Source organism: Eptesicus fuscus, chromosome 10, assembly GCF_027574615.1.
Source record: "Eptesicus fuscus isolate TK198812 chromosome 10, DD_ASM_mEF_20220401, whole genome shotgun sequence".
Lineage (NCBI taxonomy): Eukaryota > Metazoa > Chordata > Mammalia > Chiroptera > Vespertilionidae > Eptesicus > Eptesicus fuscus.
The window spans coordinates 91228025-91250034 of NC_072482.1; the positions used below are offsets into that span (position 1 = coordinate 91228025).

A 22010-nucleotide genomic window follows, 5' to 3' on the forward strand; every position below is an offset into this window, starting at 1 on the left:
AGCAGTCATAAGTGCTATGGGTAAAGAAGAAGATATTGGACACTGACTACAATATTAAGAACTTAATAAATAGCCCCTAACCGGTTTGGCTCAGTGGATAGAGCATCAGCCTGAGAACTGAAGGGTCTCAGGTTCGATTCCGGTCAAGGGCATGTACCTTGATTGTGGGGACATCCCTAATAGGGGGTGTGCAGGAAGCAGCTGATCAATGTTTCTCTCTCATGGATGTTTCTAACTCTCTATCCCTCTCCCTTCCTCTCTATAAAAAAAAACAATAAATTTTTTAAAAAGAACTTAATAATTAGAGAAAAACAACAGATATACAAAATCAATAATAACAAGGCAGATCAAAAAACAATGCACTATATGAGTATAAAGGATTCAGAAGAAGGAAGGCAAATGCTGACTTAACAGACTAAGGAAGCTTTAATGAAGGAAGTCACAGTTGAACCTGTCTTGAAAGATATTTAGAAGGTGGAATTAGGGTGGGGGTAAGAGGTTCCTGCAAGTGGAGAAACTTTGTAATTCCAGGCTGCAAGAGCAGGAAAGTCTGGAAAGTTTTTGGGAAAATAACTGGCAGTTCATTGAGGTGATGACAATGGAGGAATCAGCATCAAGACAGTACTGCTGGTTTAAAGGAAGCCTGATACCTTAAATATCAATCCAATGAGCCCAGAATTAATTTGATAAGCAGTGAGGGTTTACTGAAAGGCCTCACTAGGTGAATCCATATTATCGGACTGTACTTTAGAAAGACTAATTTCAATGTGGATTTTAAGAGGCGAGATTAGAGACCAAGAAAGAAAAATAGCCTGCTATTTCCATAACCCAGGCAACAGCTAATGTGGTCCCAGACAGGGGAATGGCAGTGGGAATGGAAGACACAAGACAGGGTGAGGGACAGCCAGCACATCTTGTGATTGACTGCCAGAAGAGCAGGCTGAGAAGATGAGCTGTTAAAGCAAGAAACAAAAATGTAAGAGCCAATTTTAGAAGGATCTGAAAATCAGTTAAATGTTCAAACCATAGAGCTTATGATCCTTTTTTTGCATCTTAAAGAGAAAGCATGCAATTTTCTTTTTCTTAAATATGTAACCACTGATAATTCTTTTACAACTATCTCCCTTGCAAGCATTTGAATTATTTTATATAGTACACATATCAAAAGATCAAGTAAACTTCAGTAAACAGCTGTGCAAGATTTATCCTACTAGGATTACATTTCCATTTCTAAAACTGATTCTACCACTTCCTGTGTTTAAGAGCCTTCCTCCTCCATGACCTAGCTGGTTTGGCTCAGTGGATAGAGTGTTGGCCTGCGGACTGAAGGGTCCCAGGTTCGATTCTGGTCAAGGGCATGTACCTTGGTTGTGGGCACATCCCCAGTGGGGGGGGGGGGTGCAGGAGGCAGCTGATCAATGTTTCTAACTCTCTATCCCTCTCCCTTCCTCTCTGTAAAAAATCAATAAGATATATTTTTTTAAAAAGAGAGAGACTTCCTGCTCTGCCACTGTCCCATGGGCCACAGTGTGCAGGGTTTGTCTTTACTTATCTCTTCTTAGCTGATTTTTTTTTTTCATCATTTGGATAAAAAGGAATTGTACTTGTGAAAAGCAGCCAAATATGTGACTGTCATGCTAACAATGATCTGTATGAGCTTCCTGCAGCTGGAACTATCAACATTTATATCCTCATTTTCTCCTGTGTCTGACCCAGGTGGATCACCTATTGGGTGGTCTACCTAACTATATGCAAAATCTGACCATTCCATGTCTCATCTATGCCCTTCTCTGAATTACCACTGTGTCTCACACTAGATTTCTTTGCTTTTATACGTAGCCTCCCACGGTCTCTCCCACGCAACAACCTGAATGGTCCTTTCAAAATGGAAATTGATCACTCCTCTGCTCAAACATTCCGAAGGCTCCCTAAATAACTCCAAACAGCACAGGCTGTACATGATATGGCCACCACTAGTCCATCCTCATTTCCTGCTGCTCTCATCTTTGTCACCCTGCTCCCACCACACTGGCTTCTTTGCATTATCTTCAATGCACCAGCAGATCTTGGCTTGAACTGTCCTCTATGCTTGGGCAACTCCTTCCCCCAAAATCCACCTGGCTGACTCACCACCCTTCAAGAGTTTTGTTCAGATCTCAGCTCTCACCCAGGCCAGTCCTGGCTTCCTATTCATTGCTACAACCCGACCTCCAGCACTTCTGCCCTCCCTCACTCACCTTGCTCTACTTCTACTGACATAGCAGATAATAAGCATCAGTTTCCTTCGACTGGAAGTCTGGGTCCAGAAAGAAGTGAGTCAGTGTCTTTTTTACTCACTGATGTGTCCCAAGTATTTAGAACAGTAGCTCTCAGACAATATTTGTTAAATGAATTAATAAGCATATAATCACAGATCAAGTTTTCAGGCAATGATTTTTAAAAATTAATCTTAGAGGAAAAATACAGGGTAGAGCAAAAGTAGGTTTACAGTTTTCAGTATGCAAAACACAGTTTATTCTTGTATTATTATTTATTAATTATTGTATTGTTTTCCATACAAACAACTGTTGCCCCACTTGGTATGCAGGATAGATTTTTAATGATTTTTACAGCTCTTAAATCACTTTGTAATTTATAATATTGGGTTTTAAAGGTGAACTTTTTGCTTTTTTGTGATTTCAGGGAATCACGGATAGTGATTTCTACAAATGATCTTCCATGAAACCTACAAACTCCTATCTATTTTGAGCTTTCTTACTAGGCCTGTTAGAAAGCTCCCATTTCTAATTTATCTGTGAATAAATGAATGTCCCGCCCTGTGAAGCCTTCTCAAGGAAAGGGAACATAAACAAACACCTCTTGTTCACTCACTGAAGACCCTGCCGTGTCCCACGAGAAGCAGAGGGTCCAAGTCGATGTAGTGCTGAAGTCCCACAGCTTATCTTTCCCCCATAGCCATCAGAATGAGTGGATATTAGACTAAATTTTTAGGTCAAGATTTTAAAATTTTTTGAGAAAATTTCCCAGAATAATATGGTTTTATACTTTTGAGTTCATCATTCCAAAATGAAAGTTTATTACCCAATTTTTTTTTTAAAAAGCAAGGACTGAGTGGGGGCTGGGGGGAGGGTACTGTTTTCACCTACGCTTGTATAGCTCAATCAAAGCTAGACTACACTAGACTGAGCCAAAACAACAACTTGAGTCACACTCTGGAAAAAGTTACTATGATTTTTAAAATTTCATCTGTTTAAATAAAAAGCTTAAATGTTATGTTAACCAAGTGTCTTACATGTCTGTTTTTCAGAAACAAGAAGAAACAAAAACAAAATCTGCCTGGGAAATATGCAGGAATGAGGAACATATTCTATTTCTAAGAAAAACAAAATCTAGCTCTTCAATATTTATCTATTTCTAACATATTTCTTCAGAAAAAAAAATGTTAGTCTTCGTGGCCTTCCAGAAAATGCTCAACATAGAACTTGAAGAAATAACATATGAGTGATGACCCCCAAATTCTAAAGAATCCTTCCACTTCAATGACTTACTGGTCTCATAAGCATCCCTTCAATTATTTGTTTTAAAACAGCATTCCCTGTAACAGCATGTGAGACAGTCATGGCACAATGCAGCTGAGTCATGACCCTTCATCTAAGACCAGTGGTCAGCAAACTCATTAGTCAACAGAGCCAAATATCAACAGTACAACGATTGAAATTTCTTTTGAGAGCCAAATTTTTTAAACTTAAACTTCTTCTAACGCCACTTCTTCAAAATAGACTCGCCCAGGCCATGGTATTTTGTGGAAGAGCCACACTCAAAGGGCCAAAGAGCCGCATGTGGCTCGCGAGCCACAGTTTGCTGACCACTGATCTAAGACAATAATTGGTTGCATTTACTCTCACCAAGTAAAGTCCTGGGTACCTGATAATGCTTCTAATCTATGATACTAATTTGCCATTAAAAAAATGAAAATCACAGTATTTTAGAACTAAAATAAATCATACAAGCGTCATATATGGGGCACCGTAGGAGAGAGAAGGAATTTCAGGAAGACAAGGAGGGAAAACCAACCAATCCTTTTATGTTACAGGTTAAAATAGGAGAAAGAGAAAGGGAGTAAAGAGAGAGAGAGAAATTCAACTGAAACATATGCTTCTCTATTAAATCAACAAGGAACATCTATTAAAGACCTCCTCAACTTCTTTAGGAGCAATAAAGGGTAATCAAATAAGAACATTGTGAAGAGCTGGGAGACCCTCTGAGAGCTGGAGATGTCATTAAGTTTGATATAAATAAAATAAAAGATTTTTCACAATTCAGAGACTGATTTCAAAAGAGGAAGACTACGTTAACAAAAAGCTATGAATGTATGAAGAAAGGATAGATTGCAAGACTAGTTCGAAAACTGGTCTAAAATTTACCATATTCAAAATGTAATTTTATTTATATCTCATTTAATTTTGGCTAATCCTATTTAATATATATTTTTTAAAAAAACATATTCAGTCAGTAGATATTTATTTATGGTTTGGCTGCTAGCCAAATAAATTCAAAAAGTGACCATAATCCTGCACTGGCAGAGGGTAAAACAGGAGAGGTCGTTATCTAATTGATATTTAACACCTTAAATCCAGGACTTGGAAAAACAAAAATCCATTAATAAACCGAACTTACATTGGATACTTTCAAAGCTTAGACTCAAACCTACACTTTTCTCTAGTGAATATGCAGACTCATTCCATGTGCAGATTTAATGCATTAAACCCACTCCTGGCTTCCAGCTATCTTCCTGACTCTAGTTTTCTCTCAATGTTGGTATCTTTATCCCCTTTACATTCATTTCACATTGTAGCACATGCACCTAGGCACAGCCCTTTCAATTCTCTCTGAGAGTAAGTAGGCTATAAATAAACATAAAACGAGTCTATGCAAGCACTGGCCTAGCACCAAGAAGCCCTCTGCATTACTGTGAATCCTCTGAGAATGATACATCTGTGGGTCACGCACAATACTCAAAGTTTGTCATACGAGTGGGTTGCTATGGAAAAGGCTCAAAATCAGCACCATGAGAATTGTACTTGTTCTTTGGCAAGTATCTTAATTTAGCCTGTTCGAAAAACTTACCAGTCAAGGTCATTTCTACCCAATTGGAGGCAATGACATCCATGCACTTGATCAATGAACAGCAGACTAATTACGTGGGTACATACCAAGGGGGACAGAGTCTCCGAAGAGTTAGGAGGCGGTGCTGTCTCCACAGCTATTTCTGGATCATCCTGTTCACTCTCACTGTAGCATTCTATGACAAAAACGAAAATGCTTAACGTTTCCACGCCGTTATCACTTACCCCATTATGCACGAGCAGAGGTCTGTCCATCTGGCTATTGCAATTCCAACCCAATTCAGAAAGTACTCATCTAGTGAGCTGTTGGGTGCAAGGGGGTTACAGGAGAGGGGAAAACAAGTGGCCACATCAGGGTTTCTGCCCTCAAGGGGTGTCCAACCCACAGGAAGAGGACTCCCCATAGGTAGCTCAGGCAAAATAAAATAATTCCTCATATATTAAGAGAGCATAAAATCAATAGTGATTAATTCTGATCCCAGGAACCACAATGAGCTGAAATTGAAATAATACGTAAATCATCAATGGTGCCAAGAGTGATGTTAGTAGCAGACCAACAGTGCAACTATATGAAGTCCCTAAAAGAGATGGTGGAAAAAGAAACGGAAAGGTTCCTTGAGGCCATATCATGGAAGGCCTTACATACCAGGATAAGGAGAGGCTTTTATGTAGTTATTTTTTTCAACATATCAATGTACTTTATTTTTTTAAATCTTTATTGTTGAAAGTATTACATATGTCCCCCTTTCCCCTCATTGACCTCTTCTAACCCACCTCCCCTGACCCCACCCTAGGCCTTCACCACCCTACTGTCTGTGTCCATGGGTTATGCATATATGGATACAAGTTCTTTATTTGATCTCTTCCCACCCACCTACCCTCCCTGCCTTCCCTCTGACTTTAAAACTAGAACCATTTATTTTATGGGCAATAGGACCAGGGATATGATTAGCACATTGATTTCACAGTATTATAATGTACCTCTCTATTGTTTTAAGCCTAGTTGCCACTTTCCTATTTCTAAATTAAGACTGTTTGATTTTGTTATCCAAAGATATAACTCTCTAGTTCCAATTCCCAAGTTTTATGTGGTTTGAGCATTTCAGAACAGCATCAGCTCTGCGACCCTGGCACCTAACGCCTCTTCTTTTCCATACGAAGGAGCACTTGCATCATTATGAAGAATCAGAAACCTGTAGCTGCGTACGCTGAAAGCTACAGACTGGGCTAAAAGACTGAGACTCGGCCTGTGTCCCAATCTGACCTTCAGGTTCCTAATACAAACTTAAGGTAATTGCTCTCAGCACACATCTGGTGGAAATATTAAAATATCAGAAAGGAAACAGTGGGATGAAAGTTATCTGTCTAGATCATGATGAGATGATGCCTATGAGTAAGAATCCAGTAAGTGAGGCAATGAAACATTTGCATTGGCAATTGTGCGAGATGTCATTGAAGCCTCCAGTTGCTAACGAGTGGGTGAAGTGTGAACAGCATGCATAGCCAGCAGAGGAAGCTCAATTCCATGCTGGCGAGTCTGTGCGATTGTCTCTGCATGTTTTCAGATAATTTTAAATGCCAAAGTATGTTTCATTAGGACAAGGCAATGCATAGAACTTGACATGGTTTTCTCATCTTATTTCATCCTATTCTAATTTTCTTGCTAAATTTTCATAATTTTAAAATAGAACATACCTTCGTCCTTTGTAGTGGATTCATGATGGGTTACAGATAATCCAAGCTTGTTTAACCACCTATAATTTAAATAGAAAATAAACATTTGACCAAAGAGATTCACCTTTCCCCTAGACAATGAAGGAAGGTTTTGGCCATATTTTATAATAAAGTTGTCATAATCCTACAGTCAGTCTAAATATTTCCAGCACCAATTTGTGGTATCGAAACCTAAGACCTCTGGTTTCACAATATTTTCATTACTTAGGGCACTCTTTTTAAAATATATTTTTTCATTGATTTTAGAGAGGAAGGGAGAGGGATAGAGAGATAGAAGCATCAATGAGAAGAGAGAATCATTGATTGGCTGCCTCCTGCACACCCCACACTGGGAATCGAGCCCTCAACCTGGGTATGTGCTCTGACCAGGAATCAAACCATGACCTCCTGGTTCATAGGTCAATGCTCAACCACTGAGCCATGCCAGCCGGGCTACTCACTTACTTGCAAGAAAAGAAATGAGGTGGCCCATTATCCAGTTGACTACTGTGGGTAACAACATTATATATTCTAAATATATGAACAAATAAAGTTTTTGCAATTGTACATTTGAAATTGTTAGCAACCATGAAAATCCTTATTATTAAGTTTAGTAACTTTACCATTAAAGTTTTATCTCTGTAATTCTTAAAATATCTGTTTATTTCACACAAAAATAAAGAAAAGATGATACATTTTAAGCCAGAATTTTTATTTTAATCAGTAAAAGATCTGGCTAGAGCTAGATAGGTATTCCTAAACTGGGGAAATTTTTAAATCCTTGAATAATGTGATGTAAAGCAAAAACTGTCAATGTCATTTCTTCTATTGATTTACCATTTTGTTGGCAATGAATTCCAACTAAACATCAATAACAAAAATAGAACTAGATGACCCTTAAGGAACTCAAACTTGGCTTATGACTTCAGGCTACTGCAGTTCTTTCTCAGGGGTTTTGTTAGGAACATATTTTATAACACAGAATTTTTAAAAGATATAAAAGGTCTATTTCATATGCTCCTAACTATATAACCTATTTAAAGGGAAAATATTATTTGGGGGCGGTGATCATCTAAGGCCCAGTGGTCGGCAAACTCATTAGTCAACAGAGCCAAATATCAACAGTACAACGATTGAAATTTCGTTTGAGAGCCAAATTTTTTAAACTTAAACTTCTTCTAACACCACTTCTTCGAAATAGACTCTCCCAGGCCGTGGTATTTTGTGGAAGAGCCACACTCAAGGGGCCAAAGAGCCGCATGTGGCTTGCGAGCCACAGTTTGCCGACCACGGATCTAAGCAATTCATTTTCCACATCTTGCCAGTTTTCTGTATTTTTAAAAAATGTTCCATATTGTGTATTACTTTTGAGAAACCAGAGCATTTAATAGTGGCCAAAGTCTACCAATACCAACAAAATAACAATGCTATGCACTTCGAGAGTTACTTAGACTTTTCACGTCCCTGAGACCTGTAATGCCTCATGAACAATTCTCAGGCCACACACCAAGGACAGAAGTATTGCACATTTCCATCTGTCAATAAGTTTACCCAGCCCTCCACCTGCCATGGCCTTGCTGAATTTTTTAACATTTAACAGCAAATATAAAATAAATTTGATTGCTAAAAATAAATAAAATAGGACTGCCTGCCAGGAAAAGATGAATCCCAGCCTCATCTATGAAAACCCCTTCAGCACCATGAGAAACATGTACTCTCTTAATGGCCACTCAAAACTGGAATAATACCTGGGCCCACATCATGCCACAGGCACTGGAAAATGTTCATCAAGACCCAACAGAACAAACAACAAAACAAGGAGGCAGGAAATCATACCAAAAAAAAATGCAAATGGCTAATAAACACATGGAAAAAATTCTCAGCTTCAACTGTATTTTGGGTAATGCACATTCAAACACAGGAAAATATTTTTCACCACTAGATGGGCAACATTTTAAATATCTCTGATTTCTAGAATTTAGGAGAAAACATTGTAATCTTTGCTGAGTTGAACATGAAAATTGATGCGGCCAATTTTAAGCAGGCAATTCAATGATAGTATTCAAATGTTAAATATCCATCCTTTTTGCCCAACGAGTCTAACTATAAACATCTAGCCTACAAACCACAACTTCATATACACAAATAAATGACAAAAACAAGAAAGTAAAACATAATCTATATATATAAAATCGTAAGCGACTGTCCAACCATTCGACCATCCGACTGGTAGCTATGACGCACACTGACTATGAGGGGGCAGACACAGGAGCTGCTGAGCTGCAGTGACTTGGCAGCTGCGGTTCTCGAGTATTGCACCCAGAACCAGAGAGGAGGGAGCCTGATTCCAGGCTGCGTCACCCGAAAACTGCCCTCTCGCAATCCGGGACTCCTCGGGGGATGTCAGAGAGCCAGTTTCGGCCCGATCCCTACAGGACAGGCCAAGGGATCCCACGGGTGCACGAATCCATGCACTGGGCCTCTAGTACAATATAATTGTCCATCAATAGGAAAATGGCACTGATTCTATCGGTACTGTGTTATAATGGAGCTAATAAAAGGACAGGTGCGAAGCCTTGTAATGACCTGGGAAAATCCTATCATACTGTGAAATGAAAAAAAAAAAAAAAAGGAAGTGAAAACATGTTTAGGCTGATTCAATGTACTTTTAAAACTATATATTTGTTTATATCCACAAATTGATATGCAAAGAAAGCCTCAGGAAGGCTATACAGCATACTGTTAAAAGGGGTTAATCCCAGGGAGAGAAGTTGGGGATATGGGGAGGTTTTCACATTGCACACTTCTGTATTATATGATTTTTACAAGAATATATTTTATGTGTCACCTAACTAAAAGAAATATTTAAAAGCACATTTTTAAACATTGATCAGGCAAAGCACAACAAATTTAATGATTCACTTTTAAAATACCAAAAATAAACTCACTCTTAGTTTATACATAATTTCATAATTATATAAGCTAATCCCCCCAAAAGAGTATATAAAAGTGAAATAGACAAAAAATTTTGACATATCAAGACAAAAATGGTTTTAAATTGAGAATGCCTGAAACAAGCAAAGACACGAAAATACAGAAACATAGCAGATTGGGAGAGTATTGACAATAAAAAAAGATTCCTCTCAGCCCTTACCCAACAACCATATCCTTTTCATTGCCATGGTTAGTTCCTTGCTGTGAAAAACTGGTGATTGATTAGAATCTTATTTCAGTGTTTTCTTTCCAGCACCCACTGGCTTAGAGCACCTCCTTTGCTAAGAACATTTTAGCTAAACAGCGAGGCAATAGAAATGTTTCTATTTGTGGCTAAATAGATGGATGCACAAAAAGACTTGTATTTACATAGAAGATGACAGATGTTCCCAGGAGTGTGCTGTATGTTGACTTGCCGTGAATATGTGTGTTGGAGAAACACGAGTGTTAAGAAATGGATGTGAAAACAAGCACATGCTTCCTGCAAGCACCATGGGAGAAAGGCAGCTACCACCAGCCTCTGTTCAGAAACCAGCTCTTTCATTTCCTAACCGCTTACCCCGTCCTTATAAATTGAGGGTCCCTTCAGAATACACAGCATAACCATTAACCTTAATTGCCTTTCCCTTCATCGTCCCAGATAGAAATGTCACCACCCAAAAGTGCCGTTTCCCAAGGAGGAGGGCTTCTAAAGCAGAACCCGCCTCTCCGATGCCCTCACGCCCTCCTTCCCCAGCATCTCTGCATGTCGCTGAGAAACACCAGACACGTGATGTCCTGGCTCCAACAGGCCACCTCGGTAGGAAAAGAGACTCCTCAGGGGCTAATGCAGCAAACCCTTCATCTCCACATGAACAACCTTGTGGGAGAAGTTAGCCTGGAGGCCCCAGGAGAGTCTGCATTGATGGCTATTAGAAAAACCATCTTCAGAATAATAAAACTTAATACTGTGTCACAAATCAAAGAAATTATGATACATTTGGGCACAGGCAAAATGGGCCGTTTGTCTATGAGTGGCCGCATGGACAGTTTTAAACTTTAAAGGTCATTCAAAACTATGGGATCAGAACACCGTACATTCAAATTTCAATTTACACCTTGTTTGTAAGCTGGAAAGATAAGTGTTAACATAATTTCAAGTAAAATTAACAGATCTTCACAGCATAGACTGGCAATAAGATCTTGGCTTCGGTAACTATGAAAGGCTTCGACTTAGCCAACCAGACAGTGCGTGTGTGTGTGTGTGTGTGTGTGTGTGTGTGTGTGTGTGTGTAACTACTAGTTATACTAGTAGTTAATACGCATGCAACTCTGCTTGCTGTCAGATCCCTGCAAATGGAAAACACAAAAACTGAACATAAGTGGACTACAAACATAAACATAAACTGGAAAAGAGGGTGAGCAAGAAGCAAAATAATGCGGATGTGTGATTTATAGAGCAAATCTGACTGAAATGTAACAGGTTTAATAACTCTGTACTGGTTTACAAATGTATTTTGCGATGCCGGAAGAGAAATTCACAGATAACAACACACTGAGCACTAACTGTTTCTCTGGTAAACTCGGTCTCACCCTTCCCTCATCAGAGAAAACAGAACCACTTTGAAAGGGCCAGCCACAGGATGGGTAGGAAGGATGTAGACAGGAAGGAAGCTGGAGATACAAGATGCTGTTTGAGCGAAGCCAGGGACAGCAGGAGGCTATGGGGGGAGGCAGGGGGGAGACCATTTGGGGTTAATGGATGGCTCAGCTCCAGACTATCTTGGGGCCCTGAATACTGCTAGGAGAGACATTAAGCTTTCCACACAGCCCTTACACCCCTAGGGCTTGCTAATCAATAGGATTTAGAGTTACTCATGTAAATAAATAAAGAGCTTTGACAGTGAAGTTTTAAAAATCTTCTCCTTTTGTGTGCCTGCTCTTATTTTTTTCAGACACTTGAGAAAGCCAGGAAGGAAACGCTAAAATCAGAAAGAGGGAAGAAACAACTTCTCTCTTTCTCCAAGTAAATAAAAGGCTTGTTTGAAAGACTCAATTGTCAATTCCTTGCCTTGTTATTTCTAACGCTGGGTTTCTCAATAAAAAGCCATTCCGCCCTCACATGAAGCCTTGTGGTGGGGAGATGAGTGTAGGGAACGAATGAGAATGCTTCTAGCTAGACTAGGCTCCTGATGGGATATCCTACAAGTTGTGTGTGTGCTCGTTCATGTATGTTTGGTGAAAAGCAGTTTTTCTTTAAGTTTCTAGAGCAAAAGGGCAAAAGGAATTTGTATAAGGTAGATAGAACAGAAAAATCATTATATATAAATAAATAAAATAGATTAAGCCATAAACTCCATGAATGGAGGAATTATGTCTGCTTTCTTTATTTCTAGTGCCTAGGATCTGCTACAATGGGACAATAGCAGGTGATCCATAAACATATTTTAATTAGTTATGTAAGGTAATAAGAGACACTAAGAATTCTTGCCCTAGCCAGTGTTGCTCAGTGGTTGGAGTGTCAGCCTAGTGCACTAGGGTCTTAGGTTCAATTCCCAGTCAAGGACACATACCTGGATTGCAGGTTTGATCTCCCACCCTGTCCAGGGGCGGGTGCAGGAGGCAACCAATCAACTGATCTATGTGAGTGTCTCTCTCCCCTCCTCCCTCCCTCCTTTCCACTCTCTCTAAAAAAAACTCAATGTAAAAAATATCCTCAGGTGAGGATTAATAAACCAAAAGAGAGAGAGAGAGAGAGAGAGAGAGAGAGGCACTAAGAATTCTGAAACTAGAGCTTAAATTAGAGTGCTCTCTGAATCCTCAAGCAGGTAATACTAGTCCTGCATACAGTCCACTTCTTTAAACAGAACAAACAGGAATCAAGAATTTAGGGACATAAAACTTATGTCAGCTATACTCTGAGCAAGACTGTTCTGCAAAATATTTGTGATTGCACTGGAGAGCTAATAAATGCATGAATCAACATGATATCACACAGCACATATGAGACGCTGTAAAGATCAGAATTCTGAAAGCTGCAAGATCAGTTATATAATACTTTCAAGCCTTCTCCCCGTGATTCTGATTCTCATTTTAACATTTTCTTACAATTATTTGTCTCTTCCTTTCTCAATTTAGTGGTTCCCTCAGGAGGATCTCATTACTTCTTCCAAAAATAGCCATTTTGATATGTACAGTTCTCCAAAATGCTCCCAAATACTAGAGAAGAAAGCAAGACTTTGTAGCTGCTAAAGAGATTAATCCTCAAAGCATGAGAAGTTAATAAAACAATAACTGATATGAACATATGCTTAAAATTCAAACACTTGACCAAAGTAAGACTATTCCCATAGAGACTGGATTTATCAATTTCCTTTACTTACACATTCATTTCTTGTGTATTCTCAGCTGCAAAATAAAAGGTCTTGATCTGTGGATGGCTGATCTTGAAAGCACTTGAAGGGGAAAAGCACAGACACATACAAAATTAGTGCTTGTAATTATCAATGGGGTTGAAAATAAATCAGTCAAATATAAGTATAGTAAGTGCACCTGCTTTCTTTGTAACTTTACAGAAAATAATTTAGTCACATTAAATATCCATTGTCTAATCTCTATTTCATTTCAAAAACAGAGGGTTAATTCATCATGTACAAACATCCAGAACAGGACTGTGTGTTAGCTGGTCAGTAGTTTCTATTTAAAACATATGGGCATATTCTTTTATTTTCATTTACTAACTACTTTGCTATTGAGATAATACATTAAAATGTAGGGTGATAGTGGTGTCACTTCAAAATACTTAGGTCAACTCCTTCAGGAACAGTCTTAATTCAAACAAATATGTATGAGAATTTATTTACACGAAAATAATCAAGTATAGAACTTGTGATAACCCATCAAAAACCTTATCCAGCCACTCTTTAGTACATAAAACATATAAGGTAGACTTTTAGTTTCAAATAAAAGTATAAAACATTAAAGATAACAAATAACAAAGTGTTTCCCCTTTACCAATTAGACCGGAAGTCCTACAGTACAAGGCAAGGACATTTATAAATAGTTTGGTCAAAACTACAAGAGTCATCACAAACTCATGTATCACTGGATATGTGCAGCTACACCAGAGTGGTAAGGATGTAAAGCTAGCACCAGTTTATTCATTTTCTTAGAAATAAGCAAATCAGTTGCTGATACTAGTAACATAGATAGATCAATAGGAAATGCCCTTTTCTAACAAAACAGGAAAAGATATCTAAGGTAAAAGAAAAAGTTGAAGAGGACACATATGCAAAATGCAGCTGGATGCTGTCAAGAGCACCTGACTGGGAGGCTGCATAGCTGGTCTACAGCCAGCCCTTCCATGAGTTCTAGACAAGTCCAAACTCTCTGGGCTATTCCCTTCTCAATAAAACTAGGACCACGCCTGGTGACTATTTTTCCTATTTTTTTCTCAAATCTTTGGAACTTAAATTATATCAAGGTGTCATCCCCAAGTTTAAGACATCTCAAGAGAATTCAATTTCAAGATTTCTACTGATAATTCTATTATAAACTAAGGAAAAGTAGTCTTGCCATAATATAGACAGCTCTGGAGAATTCTATTTAACTAGTCATTCTCTTCACAAGGACAAGACTTTGACATCTGATTTGATGCCAGTTCTGGAAGGGAGCTTATTTTAAATTCTGTCACAGACACAGTGGTCAACAACATGCCATGCCAAAGCCCCAAGGGGTTTTAAAATCCATCTGCTCCACAAAATGCAATTCCTGAAAATAAGAGGTTAAAAGCTTCTATTATTGTTTGGGGTGCCAACCCATAAAGTTCAAAGTTCTCAGACATTGAGTGTTACTTTCATTAACTTCCAAATCACCACATCACCCAAGGAACTTTATGAAGGGATATTATCCTGGCTCAGAGTTTTGTGGGAAATGATAGACAACTTACTGCTTTTTTCTGCATTCAGATGCTTTCTCCACAGTGAAGTCAGGCAGGTTGACAAACCCATCAGCTTTTTCTGCCTGAAACACATGCATACCACATATATGACTCAGTGCCTTAGTCTAGCAGTTAGGTTATTGAGATTACATACAATGAATAAAGAGAGCATAGATGAAATAAAGGAGAATCAAAAGACATCTTCCTGAATCAGCACTGGACTTCTCCTAGATACACATTTTATTAGAGAAGTTTGATAGTCTCCTGTAAAGTCATCTAGAATCTTTCCACCAGTAGTAACGTGACGGCCATTGGATGGCACCCAAAGGACCTGCCCCGCCCCTTCCTCTCTTCCTAAACCATCAGGGCTATGCTTTCTGCTTAGCCTATAGGCATCCTCAGCATCATTCCCATTCTACTACTCTAGGAAGCCACAGCACGTAAGATGAAACCTAATTAGCACTCATATATGGTAGACAGAGGCTTGACTTTGGAGTTAGTAAGTTGAGGTTTATATCATAGATCTACAACTTATTGGTTGTTATATGACTTAAATAAGTTCAGGTAAATAAAACACTTAACGGACACCCAACAAACATTATTTCCTCTCCCAAGACTGTAGGAAGTTCCTTGGGGAATAAATCACAGAGTCAAATCTGGTAAAATCTCAGTTCCATAACTGATCCCTAGGAGTTCTTTCTACGCAGGAAAGACTGCAGAAGAAAGTGGCACTTTTGAGACCTAATATGAATGCCACTTTAAAACATCAATATTTTTATAGAAAGTGTAATCATTCTTCCACCTCTCTAAGAATTTGTTAATTTTTACTATATGGATAAAATTTAACTGTACCACAAGGCAGTGGCTAGATTGCTTATCACAGCTAGACCTCAAATATTTTTCCATCTACAACGGGTGTTGAGTGGAGAAGTACAGACCACAGGATTAAACATAAATGAGTCCGTGGTTATTAGGGGAGAAGCAAAAATTGATTTTGAAAATACAATCTAAATTTTTTAAATCAGCTTGCTATCAAATTTGCACCATGGGTGCTCTTACTTTACTTCATCACCTGTCTCTTTCTCTTATTGCCAACCTGAATGCAACTTGCACTCTTTTCTTCAGGAAAATTAAACTGAAACATCCAACCTTATGCCTGTCCCATCGTTCCTCTCCTACCTGAGTCACTTTATGCAAAGCATTTCACTTGAAATGCTTTCTTTTTATAAGACTCAAAATGCAATTCTAAAGGGCACTTTCTAGATGGACACTAGACTTATCAGGGTGGTCACATCATAAGTCACATAAATGTCTAATCACTATGTTGTATACCTGAAATGATATCCATGTTGCTAAATCCCACCTACCTTTATGAACCCTCACTTAATTGAACTCTCTAACTGGTACTATAGCCTGCCCCCTCCACCTTTCCCTGCCTCAATGCCTTGCTTTTCTGACAACACATTCCTGCTGCTCCCTTGCCCTCTAACTACTCCTTGCTCTCCTTCTATGGGTCTTTTTCTCCTGTCTATTTCTTAAATGTCACTGTTTCTCAGATTTCTAACCACAGACCTGTTCTCTTTTCATTCCAATCCTCTCTGTGGGAGATCATACACCCTCCCCTGGCTGCATGTACCACCATTATATAAACACATCCAAAATCTATACTTCAAACTGGGATGCAACCCAGAGATCCCATCTCAGGGATCCAGTTGCCCAGTGTACCTATTCACATGGGTATTCCAGGGGCTCCCTGTTATGGACTGAATGTGTCCCCAAAATCCCTAGTGTGATTTGGAGTTGTAGCCTTTGGGGAGTAATTAGGTTTAGATGAGGTCATGATGGTGGAGCCCCAGGATGAGATTAGTGCCTTGATAAGAAGAGCCCAAAGCACCTTTCTCACCTCCATGTAAAGGTACAGCAGAAAGAGAGCCCTCACCTGACACTTTGATCTTGGACTTCCCTGCCTCCAGAATAATAAGGAATAAATGCTTATTAGTTAAGTCATCCAATAATTAGTGTTTTGTTATAGTAGCCCAAGCTGACTTAGACATTCCCTAAGAATGGCAAATCCAAAACCAAACTCATCATTTTACTCCATAAAACGCCTGTTCCTCTTTCTCCTGTGTTTTCTATTTCAATGAATGACATCACTTTTTGCACTGTTGTAAAAAAAAAAAAAAAGAAATATGGGAAACATCTTTGCCTCTTCCATCTCCTTAGCATCCATGCAGGTTGTATCATTGCTGTCTCTGTCTCAGCTCTTCAATCCATCTATTACATACCACCTCCTTCAGATCACCATGAACTTTAACTTGAATTACTGAAAAAGTTTCCTACACTGTTATCCTCCTCCCTAATTCTGTCCTTTCCTCCATTTTAGTATCTAAATCATAGCAATAGAAAATCTTCATGAACATTCTTCATGTCACTTTTTCATTAAAATCATACATTGTTCCCAACTGCCCTTGGATGAAGTCTACATGCTTCAGCAGAGTATACTAGTAAAAGGCCCTTCATAATCAAGTCCTGCTTAATTACACAATTTCATCTCCTGCATTGTCCATGCTCCTTACTCAACCAAAATAAGGAAAAAAACAAAAACACTGAAAGTACTTCCTTTGAATTGAATTAGAATTGAGACTGAATTGATAGCATTATTAGCCTCTAGACAATTTATTTTCAGTTCAAACAGCCCATCTCAAAAGACCTATATATATAAAGAGGTAATATGCAAATTAGCTGGGATGCTATAGTAACGTCACGGCTGCTCAGGAGGAGGCTGTGCATGCAGGTGGGTGGGAGGGGACTGCATGCGCGCGGTGAGGCAAGCCACGGATGGCGCAGGCCTGGAGAGAACAGGGTCTGCCAGTCACACGCACCAGCAGTCCAGCCTCTGCACGTGAGCTGCAGAGGAAACACATTTTCTGAGCGTTCATTGCCTAAGCTCCCCATATGCCACTCTCAGTGTTCTTGGTAACTTGCCTAATAAGAATCCAAGAAGGTGATCTAGGCTTTTTCCACCTCACTCCTGGAGGAAAAAGCGAAGATCAGCTGCTGAAGGGGCTAAGAAATGTCATATCCTGCCCTAGCCCATTGGTCGGCAAACTCATTAGTCAACAGAGCCAAATATCAACAGTACAATGATTGAAATTTCTTTTGAGAGCCGAAAACCGACTTCTGCGCATGGGCCACAAAGTTTGAATAGCACTGTACGTGCGTGCCCGCACGTGGTATTTTGTAGAAGAGCCACACTCAAGGGGCCAAAGAGCCGCATGTGGCTCATGAGCTGCAGTTTGCCGACCACTGCCCTAGCCAGTTTGGCTCAGTGGATAGAGCCTTGGCCTGCCGACCACAGGGTCCGGGTTCAATTCTGATCAAGGGTATGTACCTAGATTGCAGGCTCCTCCCTGGCTGGGGCCCAGGTCAGGGCTCACGCAAAAGGCAGCCAATCGAAGTGTCCCTCTCACATTGATGTTTCTCTCTGTCTTTCCCTCTCTCTAAAAGTCAATGGAAAAATATCCTTAGGTGAGGAAAAGAAAGAAAGAAAGAAAGGAAGAAAGAAAGAAAGAAAGGAAGGAAGGAAGGAAGGAAGGAAGGAAGGAAGGAAGGAAGGAAGGAAGGAAGAAAGAAAGAAAGAAAGAAAGAAAGAAAGAAAGAAAGAAAGAAAGAAAGAAAGAAAGAAAGAAAGAAAGAAAAGAAGGAAGGAAGGAAGGAAGGAAGGAAGGAAGGAAGGAAGGAAGGAAGGAAGAAGGGAGGGGGGAGGGAGGGAGGGAGGGAGGGAGGGATGGAGGGAGGAAGGAAGGTCATCTCCTATGAAAGACTTATCTTGAAAATGCCTAAAGGAAGTTATCATTTTTTCGTGGTGAAGGGACTGGAGTCTGTGTTGATGAAAACACCTTGGCGACTGAGGCAGCCGGCAGTGGCAGCAGCAGCGGGGTGATGGGGGTGGCACCTTCCCCTGATCATCCCAGTCGCCTCCTGCAGAGGGAGGCCATACTGCAGCTTAGGCCCGCTCCAATCTGAGGGCTCCCAGATTGAAGAGAGTGCAGGTCGGGCTGAGGGACCCCCTCCCATGCATGAATTTCGTGCACTGGGTCTCTAGTAACAATATAAAAGTCAATCAACAAAAAATGAAATATATATGCCTTTACTAATATTTTTATTTATTTAAAATAAATGAACATAAAAGATAAGTTGTAAATCTATATTTGGGTGGGTTCATTTTTCACGTTACTGAAATGGCTGAGATTCCTTCAACTAGGAGCCTAAATAAAATTGAGTAAAAGATGCCTTAGTGTTTCCCAGTACATTTTTCCTTCCTAAGCAAAAACAATTTTCCACTATTCTGAAGCAAGATGTACTCACAATCAAAGATAACTGTGTCAAAAATTGTCTTTTCTTATTTGACTTGCAAAAATAATGTTAATCACAATGGGCAAATCCTAAGGGAATGAGTTTTCTTCTCTTCCTCCTGCTTTCTCTCCTCCTACCCCAATCAGATTCCTTGTTCCTTATTACATTAACCAAAACAACATTCTAGAATGGTATCCTTCCTCTTCAAGAATTCCTAACTTTCTGAAAAGTAACTTAAAAGTTCTGCATTGGTACCTGCAAACTTTCCTCTGTATCCTAATATTCCAATGTCATAAAAAAGTGTTCTCTTGCCAGAGGTATCAAACCATCACTTGCCACCGAGGAATCTTGTCTGACCACGTCTAGTCTTCTTGAGGAGCAAGACAGACTGCTCCTTTGTGGTATGATGTTCTACGATCTCAAAGGTGTTCCCCCTCGCCAATCACTTCATCCACTTTTCCCAGCAATTCTGATTTTGTTTGTCTCTAGGAAGTCTCACCAGCACTTGCTGTCATTAAGCAGCTATAAAATCCCATTTTTATCAAAACTGTTAGGATTACACATTCCTTTATTCAACATATCTATCGGAGTAGCATCTTTGTGTTAGGCACTGTGTGAGATATTAGAATTGATCAGTGAGCAAAACAGAGATCTTTACTCTCAAGGGGAAAGAGACAATAGCTCAACATATAAGCACATAAATTACATAGCGTTCTATCGGCAATAACTGCTAAGGAAAAAAAAGTAAAGTTGATCAAGGTAAAGGGGTTCTTTAAGAGCAGATTGCCTCTGTTCCTAGGCTTATAATGCCCTTCCTACAGCACTCCCCTAGAATCATCTCCAGGAATCAACTTAGGTGTGACCTTCTTTAAAACTTTCCCCCACTTCCTCAGCCCGGAATAGGTGCCCTCCCCTCGGCACCCAGCACCAAGGGTGGACTTCACCTACATACTTCTTACTATATTTGCTTATCTGGTTATTTGCCTGTTTCCCCAGTAGACTGTGAGTGCGTTGAAGGAAATATTCCTGTCATTTATATCGTATCATTAATGCTTAGGACAAGGCAAGTGTTCAACGCCTGTGAAATAAAAAATGAATTTTATAAGTGTATGTTTTATAGGCGTTTCTTGTGAATGATAAGAAACATTGTCTTTTTCCTCTGACAATAAAGTGCTGAAATGAGATGCAGAAGCCACTTTGGAAAAAAAGTTTAACAGTTTCTAAAATATATAAACATATAATTGCCATACAAACCAGCAATTCCACTTGTAGGTATCTACCCAAGAGATATGAAAGCATTCACCCACACAAAGATTTGCATGCAAAAATTATAGCAGCATTGTTCATAATGAACAGAAACTAAAAACAATCTAAATATCCACCAACTGGTAAATAAACAGTATGGTATATTCTTACAATGAAATAGTGTGTAGTGAACTATGAGCACATGCTAAAAACATAAATGAACCTTGAAAACATTCTGCTAAGTGAAAGTTAGATGTGTGAAAGAAATCTGTATAATTCCATTATATGACGTGTAGAAAAAAGGCAGATGTAAGGAGACAAAAAGTAAAATGTGAGTACTTGGAGTTGGGGGTGAGAATGAAGATTAAATGTAAATGGGTGTGAAGAATTTTATTGCTATAATAAAAATGATTTAAAATTGATTTATTAAGACAGTGGCATCAGTCAGTAAATTTACCAAAAATTATTGAATTGTAAATTCAAATAGAATGAATTTTATGGTATATAAAATATATTTCAATAAAGCTGTTTTTCAAAACATGAGATACAGGAAAAGTTTGGGGAACAAAGAGCTATCAATGAAATCCTGCCCATTGGGCTGTCAGTAAGACTTGAAAGAAGGTAAAATGTGAGGTCTCTGATGATCCTGCTTATGACTCAATGTGATTGGTTCAAACTTTAGACACATAATTGGTTTAATATTTCTTATAGTCTATGGTGTAAGCCTCACTATAGTTCAATGTTGGACTACAGGAATTTTAGAAACAAAAATATTTTATTTTAAATTCGCCACCCTTCAGACATATTTTTAAAATTTATTAAAATCGAACATCAAATTTTAATATTTAAATACAAAAATGAGCATTCATTGGCATCAAAAAGTTTGGCTTTTTCACATTAAAGACATGTGGCAAAATAGACAAAATTACTTCAGAACCTGCACAAGTCAGAAAGGTAGAAGGGCAGACCTAGAAAAATAAGAGTGACGTGTATGTTTCAAAGGCTAAGTCAGAGAAAACCAAACCAGCAACAGATGAAGTCGAATAGAAGAAATTATTATGTATTTCATGGTTAAAAATAAAAAGTACATTGCCCTAACTGGTTTGGCTCAGTGTATCGAGTGTCGGCCTGCAGACTGAAGGGTCCCAGGTTCGATTCGGGTCAAGGGTATGTACCTTGGTTGCGGGCACATCCCCAGTGGGAGGTATGCAGGAGGCAGCTGATCGATGTTTCTCTCTCATCAATGTTTCTAACTCTCTATCCCTCTCCCTTTCTCTTTGTAAAAAAATCAATAAGATATATTAAAAAATAAAAAGTATTATTTTTCTATTCTCAGTGAAACCATATTACCTTGATTCAAAAAAACCTGATTTTTTTACACTTTACTAATTCTGAAATCAAGAAGCATCTTAGAATCTACATGGATTTTCATTATAGCATTTCCTCCTCAAAGCCTGTCACTAAACAAATTACAGGTCTTTAAATAAAATCTTCACTTTGAGGGAAAAATCATTTTAAAAACAAAATACAGATATTTTTTGGTAATACGCTTTTGTGTTTATGTGTAAATATGAATTTAACATTATTGGGATTAGTTGAAATAAAATGTAAGTGAGGTGACCCAATGACTCTCAGAATCCGGAGAAGCTGCACCTCCA

The 22010-nt window shown here is 38.9% G+C and overlaps 1 protein-coding gene across 1 annotated transcript in view; it reads right to left on the reverse strand.

Annotated features, from left to right (window-relative positions):
- The window catches only part of IPCEF1 (interaction protein for cytohesin exchange factors 1), a 131876-nt gene that overhangs the window by 31021 nt on the left and 78845 nt on the right, over positions 1–22010 (reverse strand). The window contains exons 6-9 of the mRNA XM_028129901.2: positions 14761–14834; positions 13196–13267; positions 6822–6880; positions 5214–5302 (exon numbers count right to left, since the gene is read on the reverse strand). Of these exons, the coding sequence (XP_027985702.2) occupies positions 5214–5302; positions 6822–6880; positions 13196–13267; positions 14761–14834 (294 nt within the window). The remainder of the gene's footprint in view (positions 1–5213; positions 5303–6821; positions 6881–13195; positions 13268–14760; positions 14835–22010) is intronic.